Source organism: Schistocerca nitens, chromosome 1 (assembly GCF_023898315.1).
Source record: "Schistocerca nitens isolate TAMUIC-IGC-003100 chromosome 1, iqSchNite1.1, whole genome shotgun sequence".
Taxonomy (NCBI): Eukaryota; Metazoa; Arthropoda; class Insecta; order Orthoptera; family Acrididae; genus Schistocerca; species Schistocerca nitens.
Window position 1 is genome coordinate 392,049,658 of NC_064614.1, and position 23,172 is coordinate 392,072,829.

Here is a 23,172-nt window from a genome sequence, read left to right on the forward strand (position 1 = left end):
AAACTGGATGTCGATTTTGAAGATTCACTGGATCCAGTTCTAGAGTCAGAGTCTACCAAAGCTTTGGAAGACTTGTGATCATACAAGTGAGGTATTGCAGAATACATACCTCCGGAATTTCTACAAATCTTAGGTGAAGTACAACCAAACAATTACTCTAGTTACTTTGTACAGTTTGTGAGACTGTAGATGTAGCAATGGATATTTGGGAGAATACGGCCCACAAATACCGAAGGGAACAGAAACAACAGCAGATGCATCCACGTTAGAGATGACAATAATGCACAGGAAAACACCAAAGAAAATTGAGTATCTGGTAGATGACGATCACTTCGATTTCAGGAAAGATAAAGGTTCCAGACACGTCATTCTGAACTTGATAATGGCCACTAGGTATAAGAAAAATCAAGACATTTTCAGAGGTATTCTAAACCTGGAAAGAGCTTTCGATGACGTAAAATGGTGCAAATTTTTTTAAATTATCAGAAAAATAGATATAAGCTACAGTGAAGAACGGAGAACATACTATATGCAAAAGACCTGTATGGGAACCATCACAGTGGAATACCAAGAAGGAAGTGCTCTGATGAAGAACAGCCTAAGCCATGAGAAATCCTTGATTCATATTGTTTAGACTGTACATCGAAGAAGCAATGACAAAGATTAAAAGCCAGCATTGCTACCCTTAGCGAAAATGGTGAAGATTCGCAGGACTTGTTAGTTGAAATGAACTGTCTACTGATCACGGAATATCGGCTGAGAGTGAACCAAAAGATGAAAGTTATGGCGAGTAGCAGAAATGAGATTAGCGGTAAACGTGACATCAAAATTGCGGATCACATAGTAGGCGAAGTGAAGGAGGCATGCTACCTTAGAAGTGGAAGAACGCGTGACGTGGAAAGTAAGAAGGATATGTATGCGAAGTAGACTTGCAGAGGCAAGAGGAAGATCCTTTGCTGAAGAGAGTCTAGTAGCATCAAATGTGTGCTTTAGTTTCAGAGAGCAGTTTCTGCAGGACTGAATTATACAGTAGTAAACTGTGGGCTGCGGGAAAACTTTAAAAGATGGGAATCAAAGTGTTTGAGACGCGATGTAACAGAAGGATGATAAAAATGAATGATAAGAAATAAGGAGATTCTCTGCAGAATCGGCGAGAAAGGAATACGTGGAAAGCAGTGACTATAAGAAGTGGCAAGAGTAGAGGACAACTTGACATCTATGAGTATCTTCAGTGGTACCGAAATGAGTCGTAGAAGGCAAGAGCTATGGGGGAAAATAAAAAAAGGAAACCCCACGATCAGACTCGAAAGACCACGCATAGTCGACCGACCGTCGTGTCATCCTCAAGTTCATCATCAGATGCGGTATGGAGGAGCATGGGATCAGTACACCGCACTTCCGCCCGTTGTCGACGTTTCAACCTTGGATCCGCTACCCCTCAATCAAGTAGCTCCTCAGTTGACATCAAGAGGTTGAGAGCACCCCGGTCCAATCCTTCCACAAAAGGAAAAGCTTCCGGGAACATCTAGAATCGAACACGGGTCAGCCGTATCAGGGCCTGTCACGTTGACCAACCTGGTACGGAGGCAGACTTAGGCGAAAATAGAGATCAGAAAATATGCAACAAATATTTGAAGACGTTGTGTGTAAGTGTTAGTCTGAATTGAAGAAGTTGGATTAGGATTTGATATCGTGGCTTGTTGCATCTAACGACAAAAAATAGATTAACAGCATCATGATGTTGTCCCTATAAAACGACGTAGTCGCTGTTCCAGAAGCAGATACATGAGTTCATCGAAATTTGTCGTAATATAGACGTTGGCGCAAAAGAATTCAAAAAAAGTTACTCGTTGTCGAACACACATAAAAAAGCACTCCGTCTTCAGGCCACAAGTGGCCCATCGGGACCATCCGACCGCCGCATCATCCTCAGCTGAGCATGCGGATAGGAGGGGCGTGAACACACTTATAAAGCTCACTTAAAATACAGTTAATTCTTGAAGTAAATATGTGTGTGAAAGCTACCGTCAAGTCACAATGATTGGGACCAGTAATACACAAATTGATACCTCAACTCCATAGCTCTCAGTCAGTAAAGGTCGATTGCCTAGGGCGAACACGACAATCTTACCAGCCAACTACCAACTTGTACTGTCAGCTCATTGGCAGGTGCAACTCTTATCACATAGCTTTCTTGTTTCTAATTTCCGATTCTTGTGAAAACTGATACCTTGAAGTAACAGTATATAATTTTACAATTCACTTTTAGTTTGTTTGCATTCGAAAAGAATGCATTCCATTATGACACGCGCGAACTGGAAAGTCATGAATCTTCTGTGTACCATGTTTCCCAGGATGGTACTAAATTTTCTTCAGGTTCTCTATCTGTTCAAAGATGTTCGTAGAACGTATGTGGCACACATCGTTTTTAAGATGATTTCAGAGAAATAGTAACAGAATTTTTTCAAGCCATCAGCCAATTAACTACAATGCTGCTACACGGCCGATGAGCCGAGAAGATTTCGTCAATGAATTTCGTCGAGAAGAACTAAATTACCGATAGAAATAAGCTCAGACTCGGACATCAGAGGCTTTTGGAAGTCTATTAATGTCACTGTTACGCGAAGGGACATATACACTGACCGAAAGAAGTGTCGCTTTTTCCAAACTCTGGAGTTGTTTCCCATTTCCATTGCGACTAATGCGTTTGAAATTTGTCGTCTGTAATGGAAAGGAAGTGTGGCGCCCTGCGACGTCACCTTCGGTGTTGGCGGCGCTTCACAGATCAAGGTTTCGATATGTGCGAAAAAAAGGCCACAGCTCAGAAGTGAGGTGCACGATGGGCTAATGAATTCACATTGGCGCCATATTTTATCACAGTTCTACCGAGCGCTATCGCAGGATGTCACACGATGGGAAGGTCATCACAACCCCTCTTACCCACATTTCACTCCATTCTTTGACGCCTGTGCGATGTAAGTCAGAGCCGCGACACATGGCACTAAAATCACGTGGTTTCCTTTTGGGCAGCAGTGAAAAACATTTAAGACATACTGCCACTCAGAGTCGACACGATAAACCCTAAGTAGGTGTCACAAAAGGCTTCAGTCAAACTACTCCTTCCCATGTAACGTCGGTTCCCACATATTTCGCAGTCGAAAACCACAGTCTGCAGTGCTGATGCCCCGGATGATTCAACCTAAGGACATGGTGGGGCGGCAACTCATTGAACGTGATCTGATTCTTCTGGAGTGTAGTGCGACCGCAATTGTTGCTCTGGTATACAGGATGGAACCACTAGGGACCGTTCAAAAGCATTCGACGAAATCTAAATGTGATCTGAAGCAACAAAGGGCGTTTATGCTTTATCAGCCATCCTGTTTCCCGCGCACCTGTGGCGTGATCATGGAGGAGTGCTCCACTGACCTATGCATTAAGAAAACGGCAAAGAGTTCCTCTAAGACCCCCAGTTTTTGCAACATCCGCCTTGCCAACCACGCATCTTTGTTGAGCACGTTACAAATGTACCTGTCACAGACCTCGACACGCATTCAGCTAACGGTGGTCTGCTGCCTGCTCTAGCATCTGAGGTGAGGCAACCTCTTCGATACTCTTTAGGTGGGATTGCCTGAGGGCAGATTTTAGGCACCTTCGAGCCAAATTTCGAAATTATGAGTGAGAATGGGAGACAATTAAATGGTTTCGAAAATCGACTTTTTTTTTGCACTGTGTATTGTCTCACGACCTTCGCCAATATTTATGCGATATGCGATACACCTAAGCTCTATTGAACTATTTTCTCTCGTCATTAACATGTACATAGTGGTCCAAATTCCGTGTAAAGAATGTTCAAAGTATAGTAGGGAGAACTCTCACGGGAGGTGACTGTGAGTACTCATGTAGGTGGTGGTTCTGAGTGCTCACATAGTTGGTGGTGTGGAGTACTCTTATAGGTGGCGGCTGGAAGTGCTCACGTAGATGGTGGTGAGTAGTACTCGCGTGGATGATGCTGGGTAGTATTTGTATAAGCAGTGGTTGGAAGTACTCATGGACAAAGGTGGTGTTTGGGAGTAGTCACATTTTATGAAATATGTGATATGTAGCTGTCTAGAGGTGATGTGCCACAATATATTAGTTCTCTCTGCAGAATTTCAACGAACCAGTATTAGTTGGCAGATTATGAGTGTTTCAAAAATACATTCAAAAACTTTGGGGACAGGTTCCTTATTCCAAACTAATAAAAAAATATATCTACTAAAAATGGGTTCTAAAAGGCCTGCCTTAAGAGCTAAGCGCACTTGTCATCTTCGATACAGTGAAACACGTCTCTTTTAGAGTAAGGGTTTTAGAGAGGAGGTAGAATGGACTCAAAAATGCATACCTTAAGAGGTATCAGCACTTATTCAATAGAAGGGATACGTTTCACTGTAGCAAAGACGAATTCCTGTCACAAATCCACAGTAGCTCTGTTCAGTGTATCTGACTTGGCGATAATTCGGCATATGTCCAGTCACTGCAGTTTATCAGTATATTTTGTACAACTGATTTCAATTTAACAGGGTTAGGATTGAGTCAGGATTGCGTTGCAAGGGCCTAACTGTTCTGCAATGGGACGTTACTGTGAGCCAGTGAACACACAGCAAATTTCTAATTGAACACTTTTTCCTCATTATAGATTTTATTTATGGATTATATGAATCGACTTTCCATTAGAACATATTAATGTTTAGTTTCCCGGTGTTTATATTTAGCACCTATCACTGACCATAGCGCTGATTTTATAGCGTATGGCTTTTGACCGTGATAGCTTTGGGGGCCTCCAGATTGGGTTACTGACTTTCAATTCGTAGACTGATTACAGGACTCTGACTGAAAGGATGTGGGAGACTTTAATGTAAATTTCTTTAGCATAATTGAAGAATATTGACTAAATATGTAGTTGTCTTGTATCTTAGAAGAATTTCAGAGAAAACTAGTCATTTACTCAAAAAATGTAATGTCACCATCTCTTTCCAGATTGACAGTAATTTATGTTTGAAATTGTAACATAGTACGGAGAAGTACTCCACATATAATCAATCGGATATTTATAAGCTGTACTGGCAACAGTGTGACCATTTATATGTTGGTTAGAACGGCAGAAAACTAAGAAGCATATTCAAGGAACACTCTTACCAAAGTAGTTCATTACCTTTAGTCACCTAATTAAAATTTCACAAGCAGACATTTAACTGTATGAATGGGCAATTGGAAATACTTCATAAAGGTAATAAAAAATTACTCATAAATTTACTTAAAGAATGAGCAGTATTCTTCAGTGTGCAAAAACACCCAGAATAAAATTTGGAATAAACAAGCAGATTTAAAAAACAAGAAATACTTAAAATACTTCACTGAAGTGTCCAGTACCTTGTATATGACACCCTACGTTTTATATCATCATTGACATATCCATTATAAAATATAAGTTTGTTTTTTAGTACCGCATTATGTGATATTATCCTTTAACTATCATGGATTATACACCACATGTCATAACATAAATTACTACAGTTACTGCATGCTAATGTATATTATTATACTTTGTACATTGTTACACTACAAACTCTGAGATATTACCACAGTTTTCTCTTTTTTCATCATACATTTACACAGTTGACTAATACTTTTATGTTCCTATGTTCAGAGTCAATTTTTGGACACATGTTTTAGTAACTTTTAAGACTAAATACATGAAGTAGCTCTTGCTATATCTGTTCTTTGGTTTGTTCTTCAAGACACGCATCTATGGTCATTTACTGTTTGATTTGTTTAAAATTGGCTGATGATCAGTTACAGCTGTGCTTTTGCATCTGCTACAGCACTTCTTTAGATGAGACACCTGTTTATAGTTTTGTGTCCACCACTTTTGATGGGGCTATAGTCATAACATTCCTATAGCATTCCTATAGAGATACGATGTAGCAAGATACAAAAAAAAAAAAAATAAAATAAAATAAAAAATAAAAAAAAATTAGATATTTTGGAAGTATTGTGTTATATCATCTCTTCTGTAACTAATTGTACGCTATGCAGTTGTCATTCTTTCATATTTTTTGCTCTAGACAGATACTGTAATGACAGTTATTAAATAAAGAATGTATCGACAGCGGCACATAATGAATTTTGTAGAATACTTAACAACTGTTTGCAAGCGCCTTGAGGAAAAAAGGTACTCACGTGAGTGGTTGGGGGAAGCACTCGTGTAGTTGGTGGTGGGGAGTACTCACGTAGGTGGTGCTGGGAAGTGCTCACGTGGATAGTGGTGAGGTATACTTGGAGTATTCACGTAGGTGATGGTGGTGGTCAATACTCACGTAGGTGGTGGTGGCCAGTACTCACGTAGGTGGTGCTTGTGAGCATGGGTTTGCTGGCGGTGAGTACTCACGTAGGTGGTGGTGGGGAGCGCGCAGATGTAGACGGCAAGCAGCAGCACAGCGACGAAGGCCTCGCGGTGCCGGCCGAGCACGCGCGGGTACTCGTCACACAGCGCTGTGATCATCGCCTCCAGGCCGCCGAACGTACTGTCCAGTCCTGCACACACCACGTGCCCTCACTCGACACTTTCACGAGGAAATTTTTAGGTGTAATACACGGTTACAGAGAACGCAGTTAACTTCAGATCTACATCTACGTGGATACTCTGCAAATCACATTTAAGTGCCTGACCGAGGGTTCATCGAACCACCTCCACAATTCTCTATTATTCCAATCTCGTAGAGCGCGGGGAAAGAAGGAACACCTGTACCTTTCCGTACGAGCTCTGATTTCCATTATTTTATCGTGGTGATCGTTTCTCCCTATGTAGGTCGGTGTCAACAAAATATTTTCGCATTCGGAGGAGGAAGTTGGTGATTGGAATTTCGTGAGAAGATGCCGTCGCAACGAAAAACGCCTTTCTTGTAATGATTTTCAGCCCAAATCCTTATCATTTCTGTGACACTCTCTCCCATATTTCGATAATACAAAACGTGCTCCCTTTCTTTGAACTTTTTCGATGTACTTTATCAGTCCTATCTAGTAAGGATCCCACACCGCGCAGCAGTATTCTAAAAGACGACGGACAAGTGTAGTGTAGGCAGTCTCCTACACCGTTACATTTTCTGAGTGTCCTGCCAATAAAACGCAGTCTTTGGTTAGCCTTCCCCATAACATTTTCTGTGTGTTCCTTCCAATTTAAGTTGTTCGTAATTGTAATACGTAGGCATTTAGTTGCATTTACGGCCTTTAGATTTGACTGATTTATCGTGTAATCGAAGTTTAACTAGTTCCTTTTAGCACTCATGTGGGTGACCTCACAATTTCCTTATTTAAGGTCAACTGCCACTTTACGCACCATTTCGATATTTCTTCTAAATAGTTTTGCAGTTTGTTTTGATCTTTTGATGACTTTATTAGACGATAAACGACAGCGTCATTTGCAAACAACCGAAGACGGCTGCTCAGATTGTGTCCAAAATCGTTTACATAGATAAGAACCAGCAAATGGCCTATAAAACTACCTTGGGGAACGCCAGAAATCACTTCTGTTTTACTCGATGACTTTCCGTCAGTTACTACGAACTGTGACCTCTCTGACAGGAAATCACAAATCGAGTCACATAACTGAGACGATATTCCATAAGCACGCAATTTCACTACGAGCCGCTTGTGTGGTACAGTGTCAAAAGCCTTCTGGAAATCCAAAAATACGGAATCCATCTGAAATCCCTTCTCAATAGCACTCAACAGTTCATGAGAATAAAGAGCTAGTTGTGTTTCACAGGAACGATGTTTTCTAAACCCATGTTGACTGTGTGTCAATAGACCGTTTTCTTCGAGGTAATTCATAATGGTCGAACACAATACATGTTCTAAAATCCTGCTGCATATCGACGTTAACGATATGGGCCCGTAATTTAGTGGATTACTACTACTACCTTTCTTGAATATTGGTGTGACCTGTGGAACTTTCCAGTCTTTGGGTACGGATCTTTCGTCGAGCAAACGGTTGTATATGATTGTTAAGTATGGAGCTACTGCATCAGAATACTCCGAAAGGAACCTAATTGGTATACAGTCTGGACCAGAAGACTTGCTTTTATTAAGTGATTTAAGTTGCTTCACTACTCTGAGGATATTTACTTCTACGTTATTCATGGTGGCAGCTATTCTCGATTCGAATTCTGGAATGTTTACTTCGTCTTCTTTTGTGTTCGTCCCTATGCAGTGATGCTCGTTTCAGAGGTAGGTGTTTCGAATCATGGTGGAGGAAGAACTTGCTAGGGAAGGGGAGGAGGAATCTTCACAAGACTTTGCAGTCAAGTCCTGGGTGAAAACCCAAAATTCCTCGCAAAGTGAGGGTTTGTCACACTGCTGCTCCATCTGCGGGATGAGAATATTTAGGTTCGCGACTTCTTGGAGCTTTTAGAGAGGAATAGGCTACTGTTATTGCGTTTAACGTTCTCCTTCCTCTTCATTCATAACAACACGAGCACAACACCACATTCTACAAGCACACATCAGAGTCATCCAGACGACGCAGATACCCACCCAAAACTTCATAATAGGTAGCAGAAAGTCAACCACAAACCACCTACGCTAGTGCCTAGTCCAGGACGTCATTGCTGGATTACCACATTTGTACCCCAATGCTCGTTTCTTGAAAATGGGGCCTGCCTTTGCGCGCAGCGTGACGGAAAGTGGGACTTCTAGCAACGGCTGTGACGGCGTTCAGTACGGCAGATGGCACCGAATGCATTCTCGCCTGTTTAACAACAACGACCTGTAGAGCGGTGACTGCATAAACTCACGATAGCTGCCCAAGTGGTAGACTAACTGCAGCTGATGATACAGGTAACTTCGACACTTTATAGTGTTGTGTGACTTTTCCAGTAATAGGATCATGCCCTTAAGGAACCTATTAAGATATCGTCTACAACCCTTCGAAGTAGGTCAGTTTTTTTATACCTTGTGTGTTTGTGTGTGTGTATTCAAAGGATTCTGTTTACTCCATCTGCCGAACTCGTTCATTATCTGCATATAAATTCAATGAAATTCTTTTCTCTCTCTTTCTGAGCTATACCGGTATTACTCTATGGGATGCATGGCCCACGCAGAACAGCGGACTATTCTGTTTTATGTCACACATCGTGTGGTGCCCTGAGCTCGTAAGCACCGGCAAAATATTAACGTGGACTGCTCAGTTACCTACCTATTTATGACGCTTTTTGTGCATTCCAAGTTTATGCTTACTCCCGATCGAGTATTTATGACTGTTAATTGGCGATAATTTGCCCGTATGTGATTGTGAGACCCACTCGTGAGTATATGGCTCGGAATAACACATGGTATACTTCAGGATGGTTTTTGAAATAAGGCATGCAGTTTGGAAGCTATGTTACTCTAGTGAGCTGCGTTTTTTTTTTCTTTTTATATGTGGAACACGGCTTTCTTTGCGTAAAGCGATATACGGTATGTTTCGCCGTGTTTTAGGGAGAGAAATACAGTATTGTTTTTAAAAATCTTGGAACTATAATTTATCTTGCTTACATCTACCTTTTAATGTATAGTCTTAAAGCATCATGATCTTTTGATGCATAATTATGTTTCGTGGACTTTTTTTGTACGTGATATTGATCGAGTACGTGGCCAGGGCAAAGGATTGGGTTTATTTCTGTTGTGGTCCCATGTGACGTAGTTAAAATCTGCACTACCTATACTGAAACTCTGTCTTTTCTTTTAGTAGTCAAATTTGCTAGTAATTCATGTGTAACTATCGACTAAATCTGATTCTACTTGGGAACATGTGACTTCATTGTGTATAAAAAAAAATAGAATCTGTAGTAACCGATGAATATGTATTGCGAATTTAACGGTGCGCATTACTGGTTACTGTGGTTACTATAGCTCCATCACTGTCATCACCTTCTCATAACTCTCCAGTTACGTAAAAAAGCAGCATACAGTAGTTGACCAGAAAAATAAGAGAACCAAGACATACAGTATTTCATTACAAAGTGTGCAAAGTGAAAGACATCGTAACTGATCCTTCAGTAAACTGTGCTGAGCAAACCACTTAGTAATATTCGAAGACATTATTTCATCCAGTAAAAAGAGAGTGTCGAATGGATGTTGACATGTTCACATCTTTAGATTTTCCCATGTGTCAATCACAAAGAGTGTGTCGATTGGATGTTGACATTGCCGCACCTTTAGATTCTCGCATGTGTCAGGCACAAAGTTCTGTGTCGTTTTATTCGACTACAGATCGTGTTAAGGCGAGTAGAGCGTTAAGGGTGAGTGAAAATGGGACGGATAATCTCTGCCCCAAATGAGTAATAAAACAAAACTGGGAAGTACGAACTTCGTTGTTGAACTATGTAATAGTTACACGTTCGTGTATAATTACTGTTTTTCGAGCCGAGAAACTGCATTGTGAGAATCAACTCGTATTACACAAACTATGATGTTATGAAAAACAGGTTACGTTGTTCACGAAAAGCAGAAGATTGTAACTAATGGAGTCTAGGTTAATTCCTGTCTCCAGTCGTACAGATTTATTTTTCCTTTAAAATATTTCTGGCGATGTAAAGACCTGTTCCATGACCACTGGTCAAACACACAGGTTGATTGAAATGAAAAAAAAAATAAACAAAATCATTAATATGAAATATACTACCACACTGTCGTATTTGACTAAAATACTTTACTAATGTTTTGAAATCATCGTTCCGTAAAGGGATGTTGTCACCAGTGTAGATTTGAAAAAAAAAATGTAGGAAGTTGTAGAGAAGGATATAGCTTGTGTTGTTGACAATTTCACCAAAGGACCTATTCAGCAAGAGAGATGGGAGAGCTACTGCCCCCAAACTCCTGGGCCCCTCCCTTCTCACCGCCACCAGCTCAAGGAATAAAAAATAAACTTCTCTTCAGTCGCACGGACATACTTTGCAATTCAGAATCAGAGTATAGAAAGTCAGAACATGTAATAGATCTTGTTGTTGTGGTCTTCAGTCCTGAGACTGGTTTGATGCAGCTCTCCATGCTACTCTATCCTGTGCAAGCTTCTTCATCCCCAATACCCACTGCAACCTACATCCTTCTGAATCTGCTTGGTGTATTCATCTCTTGGTTCCCTCTACGATTTTTACCCTCTACGCTGCCCTCCAGTACTAAATTGGTGATCCCTTGATGCCTCAGAACATGTCCTACCAACCTATCCCTTCTTATAGTCAAGTTGTGCCACAAACTTCTCTTCTCCCCAACCCTATTCAACACCTCCTCATTACTTATGTGATCTACCCATATATTCTTCAGCATTCTTCTGTAGCACCACATTTCGAAAGCTTCTATTCTCTTCTTGTCTAAACTATTTATCGTCCATCTTTCACTTCCATACATGGCTACACACCATACAAATACTTTCAGAATCGACTTCCTGACACTTAAATCTATACTCGATGTTAACAAATTTTTCTTCTTCAGAAACTTTTTCCTTGCCATTGTCAGTCTACATTTTATATCCTCTCTACTTTGACCATCATCAGTTACTTTGCTCCCCATATAGCAAAACTCCTTTACTACGTTAAGTGTCTCATTTCCTGATCTAATACCCTCAGCATCACCCGACTTAATTCGATTACATTCCATTATCCTCGTTTTGGTTTTGTTGATGTTCATCTAATATCCTCCTTTCAAGACACTATCCATTCCGTACAACTGCTCTTCCAAGTCCTTTGCTGTCTCTGACAGAATTACAATGCCATCGGCGAACCTCAAAGTTTATTTCTTCTCCATGGATTTTAGTACCTAATTCGAATTTTTCTTTTGTTTCCTTCACTGCTTGCTCAATATACAGATTGAATAACATCGGGGAGAGGCTAAAACCCTGTCTCACTCCCTTCCCAACCACTGCTTCCCCTTCATGCCCCTCAACTCTTAGAACTGCCGTCTGGTTTCTATACAAATTGTAAATAGACTTTCGCTCCCTGTATTTTACCCCTGCCACCTTCAGAATTTGAAAGAGTATTCCAGTCAACATTTTCAAAAGCTTTCTCTAAGTCTACAAATGCTAGAAACGTAGGTTTGCCTTTCCTTAATCTAGCTTCTAAGATAAGTCGTAGGGTCAGTATTGCCTCGCGTCTTCCAGTATTTCTACGGAATCCAAACTGATCTCCACCTAGGCCGGCTTCTACTAGTTTTTCCATTCGTCTGTAAAGTATTCGCGTTAGTATTTTGCAGCCGTGACTTATTAAACTGATAGTTCGGTAATTTTCACATCTGTCAACACCTGTTTTCTTTGGGATTGGAATTATTATATTCTTCTTGAAGTCTGATGGTATTTCGCCTGTCTCATACATCTTGCTCACCAGACGGTAGAGTTTTGTCAGGACTGGCTCTCCCAAGGCCGTCAGTAGTTCTAATGGAATGTTGTCTACTCTCGGGGCCTTGTTTCGACTCGGGTCTTTCAGTGCTCTGTCAAACTCTTCACGCAGTATCGTATCTCCCATTTCATCTTCATCTATATCCTCTTCCATTTCCATAATATTGTCCTCAAGTACATCGCCCTTGTATAGACTCTCTATATACTTCTTCCGCCTTTCTGCTTTCCCTTCTTTGCTTAGAACTGGGTTTCCATCTGAGCTCTTAATATTCATACAAGGGGTTCTCTTTTCTCCAAAGGTTTCTTTAATTTTACTGTAGGCGGTATCTATCTTACCCCTAGTGAGATAAGCCTCTACATCCTTACATTTATCTTCTAGCAATCCCTGCTTAGCCATTTTGCATTTCCTGTCGATCTCATTTTTGAGACGTTTGTATTCCTTTTTGCCTGCTTCATTTACTGCATTTTTATATTTTCTCCTTTCATCAATTAAATTCAATATTTCTTCTGTTACCCAAGGATTTCTACCAGCCCTCGTCTTTTTACCTACTTGATCCTCTGCTGCCTTCACTACTTCATCACTCAATGCTACCCATTCTTCTTCTACTGTATTTCTTTCCCCCATTCCTGCCATTTGTTCCCTTACGCTCTCCCTGAAACTCTGTAAAACCTCTGGTTTAATCAGTTTATCCAGGTCCCATCTCCTTAAATTCCCACCTTTTTGCAGTTTCTTTAGTTTTAATCTACAGTTCATATCCAATAGATTGTGGTCAAAGTCCACACCTGCCCCTGGAAATGTCTTACAATTTAAAACCTGGTTCCTAAATCTCACCGAGCGAGGTGGCGCAGTGGTTAGACACTGGACTCGCATTCGGGAGGACGACGGTTCAATCCCGCGTCCGGCCATCCTGATTTAGGTTTTCCGTGATTTCCCTAAATCGCTCCAGGCAAATGCCGGGATGGTTCCTTTCGAAGGGCACGGCCGACTTCCTTTCCCGTCCTTCCCTAATCCGATGAGACCGATGACTTCGCTGTCTGGTCTCCTTCCCGAAAACCAACCAACCAACCAACCAATCCTAAATCTCTGTCTTACCATTATATAATCTATCTGAAATCTGTCAGTATCTCCAGGCTTCTTCCATGTATACAACCTTCTTTTATGATTCTTAAACCAAGTGTTAGCTATGATTAAGTTGTGCTCTGTGCAAAATTCTACCAGGTGGCTTCCTCTTTCATTTCTTAGCCCCAATCCATATTCACTTACTACATTTCCTTCGCTTCCTTTTCCTACTACCGAATTCCAGTCACCCATGACTATTAAAGTTTCGTCTCCCTTCACTATCTGAATAATTTATTTTATTTCGTCATACATTTCTTCAATTTTTTCGTCATCTGCGGAGCTAGTTGGCATATAAACTTGTACTACTGTAGTAAGCGTGGGCTTCGTCTCTATCTTGGCCACAATAATGCGTTCACTATGCTGTTTGTAGTAGCTTACCCGCATTCCTATTTTTTTTATTCATTATTAAACCTACTCCTGCATTACCCCTATTTGATTTTGTATTTATAACCTGTAATCACCTGACCAAAAGTCTTGTTCCTCCTGCCACCGAACTTCACTAATTCCCACTATATCTAACTTTAACCTATCCATTTCCCTTTTTAAATTTTGTAACCTACCTGCCCGATTAAGGGATCTGACATTCCACGCTCCGATCCGTAGAACGCCAGTTTTCTTCCTCCTGATAACGACGGCCTCTTGAGTATTCCCCGCCCGGAGATCCGAATGGGGGACTATTTCACCTCCGGAATATTTTACCCAGGAGGACGCCATCATCGTTAACCATACAGTAAAGCTGCATGCCCTCGGGAAAAATTACGGCTGTAGTTTCCCCTTGCTTTCAACCGTTCGCTGTACCAGCACAGCAAGGCCGTTTTGGTTAGTGTTACAAGGCCAGATCAGTCAATCATCCAGACTGTTGCCCCTGCAACTACTGAAAAGGAACCAAGCGTTTGTCTGGCCTCTCACAGATACCCCTCCGTTGTGGTTGCACCTACGGTACGGCTATCTGTATCGCTGAGGCACGCAAGCCTCCCCACCAACGGCAGGGTCCATGGTTCATGGGGGGGATGTAATGGACACTGGGCATCAACAAATGTGTCCAAAGAGATTTACCGTGAAATTGGGAAGTATTCGTATGCGTCTGAATAACATCTACGTGGAAAACATATGTAAAAAAAAAATTCATACATATTCTCCCATCTAAGTGGATTGTGGTTGGTACATTCGTATTGTCAAGCGGTAACGTTGCAAAGTTAAGTGATCAGTAAAAATGTAGCATTATTATGCTAACGTTTAACATTGCAGTTCTAGGTGGGGTTTGATTTCAACTATGGTCGCGTCAGGTGCAGGTAGATGTCGATCCTGAACTACTTCGTCTGGGATACTATCAACCTAGGGAAGCAGTTGGGTGTTACGCATTCCGGAATTTTCTGTGTATTCCGCTTTGGTTTGGTTTGTGAGTTGCTGTTTTTGAAATTAATAAAGTGACAAATAGTAATCTACCAAGAGTTTCGAGTCCCATTCTCACAACACCAGAAGGAATCATCGATTACCGAGCGAGGTGGCGCAGTGGTTAGACACTGGACTCGCATTCGGGAGGACGCCGGTTCAATCCCGCGTCCGGCCATCCTGATTTAGGTTTTCCGTGATTTCCCTAAATCATTCCAGGCAAATGCCGGGATGGTTCCTCTGAAAGGGCACGGCCGACTTCCTTCCCTATTCCGATGAGACCGATGTCCACGCTGTCTGGTCTCCTTCCCCAAACAAACCAAGCAACCAACCAATCATCGATTGCTACCACGGTATGTCGGTTTTGTTTGTTGTAAAAAATGGCGGATATAGACTTTGAGAAGGATACTGGCCATTTTCACATGCCCTATTCCTCTCTCGTAATTGAGGTCTGTTTCCGAATTCCTAGGATAATGGTTTTATGTTGCACAAACTGTCAGTGGAACAGTTATAAATTTTATGAATAAAAGTCCGTCGTCTGTCTCTATTTCGGTTTTTCTTTTTCCTTTTTTTGTTTCCAAAATTTATTAAGGAACGAAACTTTCATCTTCAGGGTTTCTAAGAGTTACTCAACATGTTTCATCACGACATGGCTTAGCAGACTTATATGAGGGGGTGTTATGTTGTTATGTAAATGTGATACAAACGATCGCTAGAAAAATAAAAAGACAAGATGTGGTTCCATATTCAAAGAATTTGTTTCACTTCTGTTCGATGCAGAAACTCTTCTCAGATTTTTGGTTTGCATTACATAAAAACATCATTAACAAACGAGAGTATGAAAATATTGAGAGTAAGTGTGCTATGTATGCACATGGGAAACAAATGATGACTACTAAAAAAAAATATGAGAGATGTCTGCATATTCAGAGAATCTATTTCACTTCTGCTTCATACAGAAATTCTTCTCAGATTTTTGAAAGTAAACATACATAGCATGTAGATTTTTTAAACATACATAGAGTACGCATATACATAGTATATACTCTCAAAAATGTGAGCAGAATTTCTGTATGGAGCAGAAGTGAAACAGATTCTCTGAATATGTAGAGATCTCTTTTTTTTCTTAGTAGCGATCATTTGTTTCCCATTTACATAACCAAATATATTCTCTTCAGATAGTTGTCATTTATGAACAGGATTCACTGGATCAGTAAGATTGCTGAAAAGAAATACTTCATGTTTTTATAGTAAATGTTTGTTTAGCAGCTTACAATCGGTGGGATAGTTTAAAAGGGCAGAAGCTGCTTGATTACGGGTACGAAATTTAGCGCAGTTAAAAATGACACGATATTTTCAGGAATCTACGGCTTAAAGTATTCCACTCATCGCAACCTCTCATTTCAACATGTCTTTTCCTCTGTTCCTTCAAATCATGTTGTCATAAAATTAATTTTACAACCGCTAAGTATTTCTTTTCATTGTGTTTTACATAATTTCTCTTTTAATAGTCGCTTAAATAATTTCTCAAAGTAGTAACACAGTTATGATCTTTAACAGTAATGTTGTTTATCCAGTATATTATACGTATAAGACAGAATAACTGTAAGGAAATATTTTGGTCACATAAGAAGTTTATTCTCGTTGTTTTCAAACTACTGTGTGCTAACGATACGTTTATGAGATGGAAACCCAAAGTCTTAGAGGAATTTCAGCATGGTCTAGCAGTGATGCACATTCTTGCAAGGTACAGGTAAGCTATAGAAGTGTAGCGCTCATATGTTTTTCTTTTCACTGATGTAAGAATATAACCGCCCTCAGGTATGTCTGCTTCGCCAGGTCACGATGAAAAACTTCGAGTGAATACTGGAATCTCTGAACATGGAAGTTTCGTTCCGAAATACGTATCCGAAATAAAAACTTGAAATACTGATGTACAGACACCCGACAGACTTAAAATCATGAAATGTATACATTTTGGTTACGTCGGACGTGACTTGGAACAAAAATTTACAATTGTTTCCGTTTTCTTCTACCGGCGCATTGCTAAAGCATCACACATGCACGGTTAAATGCAAATAAAGTCAGAGGAGTTCGAGTGGAACATCAGTCTTGGAAAAAATTCCGATAACGAAAGAAGCGTTTATCTCCAGCTTGCTACAGTAAATGGAAGTGGGAGCACGATCCATTCACTGTTCAAGCGCGAGACGAAGTCGTACGGCTTGGAGGAGACAGAGGTTGGGCCATATGGTGGGCTTCCGGATGGGACGGCGGTCGCAAGAGAAAGGCTTTCACACGAGAGCTCCTGAGAAACACTCTGTTCGTCGTTCCGAGAAATGCTACATGAGTGACGAGAGCCAGAGTAAAGGGAAATCCGCTTATGCAACGCAGCTGCGACGCTCTTTCAGGGCTGGCGCACCACACACGAGGTGCAGTTGCTCGTTCTACTCGTGCTGGTGCTAGTCCTGGCACACACCAGTTTCTGCCTCAGCGTCCGTTCCCCAGCCCACCCTCTATTGTAATCTACTGCTTTCTCTCTCTCTCTCTCTCTCTCTCTCTCTCTCTGCGTGCGTGTGTGTGTGTGTGTGTGTGTGTGTGTGTGTGTGTGCGTGCGTATATACAGGGTGTTACAGAAAGGTACGGCCAAACTTTCAGGAAACTTTCCTCACATACAAATAAAGAAAAGATATTATGTGGACATGTGTCCTGAAACGCTTAATTTCCATGTTAGAGCTCATTTTAGTTTCGTCAGTATGTACTGTACTTCCTCGATTCACCGCCAGTTGGCCCAATTGAAGGAAGGTAATGTTGACTTCGGTGCTTGAGTTGACATGCGACTCATTGCTCTACAGTACTAACACCAAGCACATCAGTACGTAGCATCAACAGGTTAGTGTTCATCACGAACGTGGTTTTGCAGTCAGTGCAATGTTTACAAATGCGAAGTTGGCAGATGCCCATTTGATGTCTGGATTAGCACGGGGCAATAGCCGTGGCGCGGTACGTTTGTATCGAGACAGATTTTCAGGACGAAGGGGTCCCGACAGGAAGACGTTCGAAGCAATTGACAGCCGTCTTAGGGAGCACGGAACATTCCAGCCTATGACTCGGGAATGGGGAAGACCTAGAACGACGAGGACACCTGAAATGGACGAGGCAATTCTTCGTGCGGTTGACGATAACCCTAATGTCAGCGTCAGAGAAGTTGCTGCTGTACAAGGTAACGTTGACTACGTCACTGTATGGAGAGTGCTACGGGAGAACCAGTTGTTTCCGTACCATGTACAGCGTGTGCAGGCACTATGAGCAGCTGATTGGCCTCCGCGGGTACACTTCTGCGAATGGTTCATCCAACAATGTTTCAATCCTCATTTCAGTACAAATGTTCTCTTTATGGATGAGGCTTCATTCCAATGCGATCAAATTGGAAATTTTCACAATCAAGATGTGTGGGCTGACGAGAATCCGCACGCAATTGTGCAATCACGTCATCAACACAGATTTTCTGTGAACGTTTGGGCAGGCATTGTTGGTGATGTCTTGATTGGGCCCCATGTTCTTCCACCTACGCTCAATGGAGCACGTTATGATTTCATACAGGATACTCTACCTGTGCTGCCAGAACATGTGCCTTTACAAGTACGACACAGCATGTGGTTCATGCACGGTGGAGCTCCTGCACATTTCAGTCGGAGTGTTCGTACGCTTCTCAACAAAAGATTCGGTGACCGATGGATTGGTAGAGGCGGACCAATTCCATGCCCTCCACGCTCTCCTGACCTCAACCCTCTTGACTTTCATTTATGGGGGCATTTGAAAGCTCTTGTCTACGCAACCCCGGAACCAGTTGTAGAGACTCTTCGTCCTCGTATTGTGGACGGCTGTGATACAATACGCCATTCTCCAGGGCTGCATCAGCGCATCAGGGATTCCATGCGACGGAGGGTGGATGCATGTATCCTCGCTAACGGAGGACATTTTGAACATTTCCTGTAACAAAGTGTTTGAAGTCACGCTGGTTCGTTCTGTTGCTGTGTGTTTCCATTCCATGAATAATGTGATTTGAAGACAAGTAATAAAATGAGCTCTAACATGGAAAGTAAGTGTTTCCGGACACATGTCCACATAACATATTTTCTTTCTTTGTGTGTGAGAAATGTTTCCTGAAAGTTTGGCCGTACCTTTTTATCTATCACCGCCCCCTAAAACTCAAAACTCTCTCTCGCCCTCCCTCCCCCCCCCCCCACCCCTCTCTCTCTCTGTCTCTCAGTTCCTGTTTCTGTCTGTTTCTCTGTCCATTGTCAAGAGACGCCGATTACGTACTTGGGGACGTTAACTGTCTCAGCCATTACATAAAGAATCAGCCTAGCGTTACATGCTATGATTGAATACTGCCATTCGAAATTAATATTGCCATGAAAAACATGTGTGGATGGAAAAAGAGCGCAGTTTTTTCACTTTATCATAATAAATAATTATAAATATGACATAATGCATGATAGTAGTGTACATTGGTCACCCAGCTTGTGGCCTGTACCTTACAGGATATGTTGCACTGTTAGCGACAAGGGAGCCCTATAGGTATTGGCTCTGCGATTGTCGGGTTGATGATAGTTCGAACTCATGAGGGACCGTCGGGTCTGTGAAACGAGAAAGGAGCCACAAGAAAAAAAGGAACATATCAATTAATAGGCGGTACGGCATACCTGGTCACCCTGCAGTAGTGTCGCACTGAAGACGACGACTGAAACATTAGTTTTACAGTCGTTTTAGTGATTCATAATGACACACCCTACCATCCAATATGGTTTCACTGAAATTCACATCGGTCGTGGAAATCTACACAGTAATGATTGTCAAGGCGATTATAACGAAGGGTCCCTTTTGGAACGCTGTCGGAAGTTTTAGTCCTTACTGGAGTAGTGTTCGCTGAAGAAGCTAGTCTGTGGCGAACGCAAGGGAATACCACGTGACGGGTCTCCCGGTAGCTTCATTCTGGTACCACCTGCAAAAGCAGTGTGCGACCAGGAGAGCAGATTGGACATCTAGCGATGATCTCTGCGTTTAGTCATAACTACCATGTTATTTGTAAGATACAGGATAAACCATAATACAACCGGAACCACCATTTAACCTAAGTAACACAACACGTGTATCAACTCAGCATAGCCCAGTAACATCGCTAATAGAATTGTCAACAAGCAGATGCAACCATACAGTGCCACTGATCATCCGACATAATTGCCGTCACGAAATTTCAGTGGCAAATTAAGTTTAGTTCTGTCCACTATTAATGAAATGTCAGAACATAGCACACAACTGATTACTACTAGAATAACAACGAATGTAGAATAAGAATGAATGTAATCAGTAAACAAATAGCCAGCAACATAAATAAGAAAATCGCTGATTATCTTTCACAAGAGTTGTCACTAAATGTCACCCACAGATTAAGATTTATATCGGACGACTAATAAGCGAAAAGTCAGAACTTACTAAAAACTGGTTATTATTGCTACATTAACGTAAAAAATAATCAGTAAGAAATAGCAACAAAAACAACGATATTGCATAGTAGTCAGGACTTGAAAACGTAGGTGAAATTATATTATTCGTAAGTAACTTATATGCAATACAATAAATGTTCCAAAACTTATAAGGTGCTCTATTCCAGATAAATAGGCCTACAGTTCAAATAAAAATAATATTTATAGCACAGTAACTGGTTATTCAAATATATTCTACCTTCTTATTATATGTAAGTTATGGGCAACAATAAGAAAAGATATTATACCTATATGTAAGTTATGGGCAACAATAAGAAAAGACACCTTGTTATACAGAAAACGTCATAATTTAGGTTATTTCGTTAGCAATGGAGGAAGGAGTAATACGGTTTGACGACGAGTTCATAACAGACATGGAACACTTCGGGTAGGGGATGATAGGGATTTGCCTCAAGCGATTTAGGAAAACAAAGCGAAAATGTGACTCTGTATAGACAAAGGAGAGTCTGAAACACTTTGCTCTCGAATACGAGGATAATGTCTACATTGTGCGGCCTCTCTCAAGTGACGGTTAGTGGCAGACTGGTTCTCCACGTGAAACCTAAGTCACCTTTGGCAGTTGTCAGGAAGGGATAGCACTGGTTGGACTTATCCCGCAGAAAGTGAAGTAACGACGTCCCCACACAGCCTGTCTGCGAGGAGAAGGCTTCGTTCAGCCGCATCCTCCATACACACTACTGCAAATATCTCAAGATGCCACACATTAGAGGCGCACAGATTAGCTTGCGGAATAGGAAAGTTACTACAATAGCTTAGTAATGGAAAGGCGTCAGGACCAGATGAGGTACCCATAAGATTCTAGAAAGATTATGCGAAAGAACTTGCTCCACTTGTAGCAGCAGTTTATCGTAGATCACTAGAGCAACGAAGGGTACATAGCATTTTCAAGAAGGGCCGCAGAACTGATGCACAAAATTATAGATCTAACTGCCATCAGCCTTCTGTAGAATTACGGTAAATGTTTTCTGCTCAAGAATCATTTCGGTTTTGGAAAACGAACGATCTTCTCTATAAAAATCAACGTGAAGCCTGAAAACAGAGATCTTGCAAAACTCAGTTTGCCCTGTTCATCCATAAGATCCACAGCGATGTAAACAACGTGTCTTCCTTGACTTCAGAAAAGCACGTTACACGGTCTCGCACTGCCGTTTAGTGGAAAAAATACGTGCTTGTCGAGTAGCTGACCACATTTGTGACTGGGCTCAAGAATTCCTTGCAAATAGAACCCAACACGTCGCCCTTAACGGAACAAAATCGACGGATGTAAAGGAATTTCCGGAGTACCCATGGAACCGTGAAAGGACCGTTACTGTTTGCAGTGTGCATAAAAGATGTAGTAGGAAGCGTGGCAAGCTCTTTAAGCCTGTTCGCAGATGATGCGTTTATCTATAAAAAAAAAAGTAGCAACTGCAGAAGATAGTATCGATTTGCAGATGGCTTGCAGAGGACTGATGAGTGGCGCATTCTGTGTCACCTGAAACTGAATGTAAATAAATGTAACACACTGCGCATTCATACGAAAAGAAATCCACTACTGTACAGCTACACTATCGACGATAAATTTCTATAAACAGTATATACATTAAAACATCTGAATATAACTATCCAATGGCACAATGGCAAGGAAAGCGTTTCTGAAGAAGAGAAATTTGATAACATCGAGTATAAATTTAACTGTCAGGAAGTCGTTTCTGAGAGTATTTGTATGGAGTGTAGCCATGTATGGAAGTAAAACATGGACGATAAATAGTTTGGACAAGTATAGAATAGAGGCTTTCGAAATGTGGTGCTACAGAAAAATGCTGAAGATTAGATGGGCAGATCACATAACTAATGAAGAGGTATTGAATAGAATTGGGGAGAAGAGATGTTTGTGGCACAACTTGACTAGAAGAAGGGATCGGTTGGTAGGACATATTCTGAGGCATCAAGGGATCACCAATTTAGTATTGGAGGGCAGCGTGGAGGGTAAAAATCGTAGAGGGAGACCAAGAGATGAATACACTAAGCAAATTCAGAAGGATGTAGGTTGCAGTAGGTACTGGGAGATGAAGAAGCTTTCACAGGATAGAGTAGCATGGAGAGCTGCATCAAACCAGTCTGAGGACTGAAGACCACAACAACAACATAACTATCCAGAGCCATCTTAAGTGGAATGACTGAGAGTCATAGGAAGAAACTAAGGAAATGTAATTCATCCACGAAGGAAGTGGCTTGAAATCCGCTTATTCCACTGATTCTTGAGTAATGTTCATCAATCTGGGATCCCTACCAGGCAGAACTGATAGAAGAGAAGAGCCAAAGAGGAGCGGCGCGTTTCGTCACTAGATCGTTAAATCGGCGCTAGAGCGTTACCGAGATGCTCAAAAAACTCCGGTGGCAGACGTTACAAGAGAGGCGTTATGCATCATAAGGAGGATTACTATTGAAATTTCGAGAGAGCACTTTCCCTGAAGAGTCGGACAATGTATTACTTCCTCCCACATACATCTCGCATAATGAGCACGACGTGAAAATTCGAGAAGTTAGAATCAATACAGAGGTTTACCGACAGTCATTCTTCCCACGCGCCGTTCGCGTGTGGAACTGGGTAGGGGCGATCAATCAGTGGCACCAGAAGTATCCTCCGAGGCATACCATTCAGTGGCTTGGGGAGCATGATGTCAATGTAAGATGTCACGAAATAATAT

General features: G+C 41.5%; 1 protein-coding gene across 1 annotated transcript in view; it reads right to left on the reverse strand.

The window, feature by feature from the left end:
* Positions 1-23,172, reverse strand: part of LOC126249090 (sodium-dependent serotonin transporter) — a 591,489-nt gene that overhangs the window by 119,379 nt on the left and 448,938 nt on the right. The window contains exon 9 of the mRNA XM_049950777.1: positions 6,428-6,573. Within this exon, the coding sequence (XP_049806734.1) occupies positions 6,428-6,573 (146 nt within the window). The remainder of the gene's footprint in view (positions 1-6,427; positions 6,574-23,172) is intronic.